At 40.8% G+C, this 2,211-nt stretch overlaps 1 protein-coding gene across 1 annotated transcript; it reads right to left on the bottom strand.

Annotated features, from left to right (window-relative positions):
* Positions 1-1,173: 1,173 nt before the first annotated feature.
* LOC112506013 (lysine-rich arabinogalactan protein 19-like) lies at positions 1,174-1,839 on the bottom strand. Its single transcript, XM_025110042.1, has 2 exons — positions 1,537-1,839; positions 1,174-1,347 (listed from the first exon to the last, which is right to left on the bottom strand). Exons 1-2 carry the CDS (start codon positions 1,837-1,839, stop codon positions 1,174-1,176), a joined length of 477 nt encoding a protein of 158 aa, XP_024965810.1.
* Between the last annotated feature and the right edge of the window lie 372 nt (positions 1,840-2,211).

Here is a 2,211-nt window from a genome sequence, read left to right on the forward strand (position 1 = left end):
ATTTCATTCATCTTATGTATGATGGAATGATTCTCATTTCATCATAAGGGGGAGTATGTAATAATGAATGAAATATTTATTTCCGAACTTTTTAAAGGGAATCTGATGCAAAGATCAAGGGGGAGTAACTTCGATAATGGCAAAAGACTTAAGAGAAGTGCGACTGGAGATAATTACAGAAAGATTATTCGTGTGCTACAACGACTGAGAGATGTTGAATGTGAAGATCATCTTTACAACAGTTTACTGAAGATTTGTTGTCTGAAGATTCTTTGAAGATCATATATTGTACATTGTTTTGGTTGATACCGTTCTACATTGTCAAAAGAGAAGATAACTGCGGTTCTACATTCGAGGGGGAGAATGCTAGAAGATCTTTCTTAACAGTTGATTGCTTAAAGATTTCAAGTTGAAGAATTCTTTTAAAGATGACATAATGTGATTAATGTTTCAAAGTTCAAACAAGACTCAAAGTGCAGAATTTCTTTCAAGTCCGAATACAAAGTGGGAGAATGTTTGGACTGAAAATCATTATTAAATTATATTCGTCTTGAAAGTTAAATATTGTCTATATTTGTAAAAGTCATCGTGTTTGACTTTTCTTAGACAGGTTTGACTTTGACTATGTTTAGATATTTGACCATATAAATAGGAGTTTATCTTGTAATTGTTGTAAGAGAGCTAATTGTAAAATTCATTTTACGTATAATAGAGTTTGACCAAAGTTGACTTTTTCTCTCATCTTCTTATTATGTTCTTACAAGATTATCCAGATCTGCCATTGATTCATGAAGGTTTATCTTGAAGATTGATCAAAGTGGACTAACAAATGTCCCCGTTGTAGCAAAATGAACCAATAGGGTATGGGTTGGGTGCAAGGGGAAAAGTGTTTGAGCTTAAAAATAGAAGGAGGACCTACGTGTTTTTAACTTAAACACTACTAAAAATCATCCAAGGATGTTGTACCTAAAAATAGAAATGGAACTAGACAAAAAAATGGAATCCAACCACCATGTCATTATATTCACACAAAAGAAATGACGTTTCCGTAAATCATACACAAAAGACGGAAATAAAAGTGTATCTGTACTCCAGAATGATAAACCAAAAATAATGTTTTAAGAGGTAATGATGAAAAGTCGAGAATTAAACCATTTTCTTCAAAACTGCTTACTATAGGCAAGCAGGGGCCGCATCTACTTCCATGGAGCTTTGGACAGCAGGAGCAGTAACAGGAACATGGGCAGCAGGCATGATAGTAGTGGCAGTAACAGTTGATGCATCAACAGGAGCATGAGGAGCAGGAGCAAAAGTGGCAGCAACAGAAGTAGTGACCGGCATGGGAGTCTACAAGGGTGGGAAACATCATACCAGTGGGGAGCATAGACCACTTGGAAACCTTGGAAGTTGGGCTGTGAAGAGGGCATCTTAACGCCCGTAAAGCTATCGTTCCACTCGGTTCCAGTCTCGTGTATATGCCCAAAAGCGGGCTATTTTCTTCTCCAAGTCCTAGACTTGGTCTTCCACGCTCCCCACCTTCTTCAATATTGCATCCAGTTTTTGAGTAGTTTCCTCCCATTGGATTGCCAGAACAGAAAGCCAAGTGGCTGACCCGTAACCCGAAGCCAAAGGATTGCTTGGAGGTGGCTCGGATGGGCTAGCCTCTTCGGCTGCAGTATACGGATCTTGCATTGAAGGCTCGGTCATGGGGACAACAGGTGGTTCCTTAACAAGGTCGACGGGTGGCTCGGAAGCGGCGATAACCAGCGGCTCAAAAACAGCAACGACCTGCGGCTCGGAAGCAACATCTGGTGGCTCATTTGGTTGAACATTCGGCATTGGCCATTGGTTCTTCCTGAACTCTCATGAAAGGAACTAGATCCTGCTAATTCAAAAAGGGCCGAGAGGCTCTTTCCCGACAGTCGACTGTGTTCGGTCCCAAAAGGGTGAGCAGACCACTATTGTATCCTCATCATTTGTAGGGACCTTAGGCTTGGCCATAAGTTTTGTAATAAGGGCCAGGAAGACTAAGCGTGAATGCATCTGTTGAGAGGCGGCCAGAATGGATGCGTGTATAATCAGCCTAAGGTCGATTGGCAGCTCTCTCATGATACAATAAAGTAGGACGCATCGGTCCCTTGAGATTGTACTATCATGAACAGTGGGGATCAAGTTGTGTCGCAAAAATTGAAACCAAAGCGCCGCCTCCTT

This window comes from Cynara cardunculus (assembly GCF_001531365.2).
Source record: "Cynara cardunculus var. scolymus isolate 2C chromosome LG 2, CcrdV1, whole genome shotgun sequence".
NCBI lineage: Eukaryota > Viridiplantae > Streptophyta > Magnoliopsida > Asterales > Asteraceae > Cynara > Cynara cardunculus.

Bases quoted from the DNA above. Each gene is read 5' to 3' on its own strand.
- LOC112506013 (XM_025110042.1), bottom strand. From the start codon at position 1,839: ATGCCGAATGTTCAACCAAATGAGCCACCAGATGTTGCTTCCGAGCCG. The intron at 1,348-1,536 runs GTGGGGAGCGTG...CCACCCTTGTAG, and splicing joins TGGATGCAATATTGAAGAAG to ACTCCCATGCCGGTCACTAC.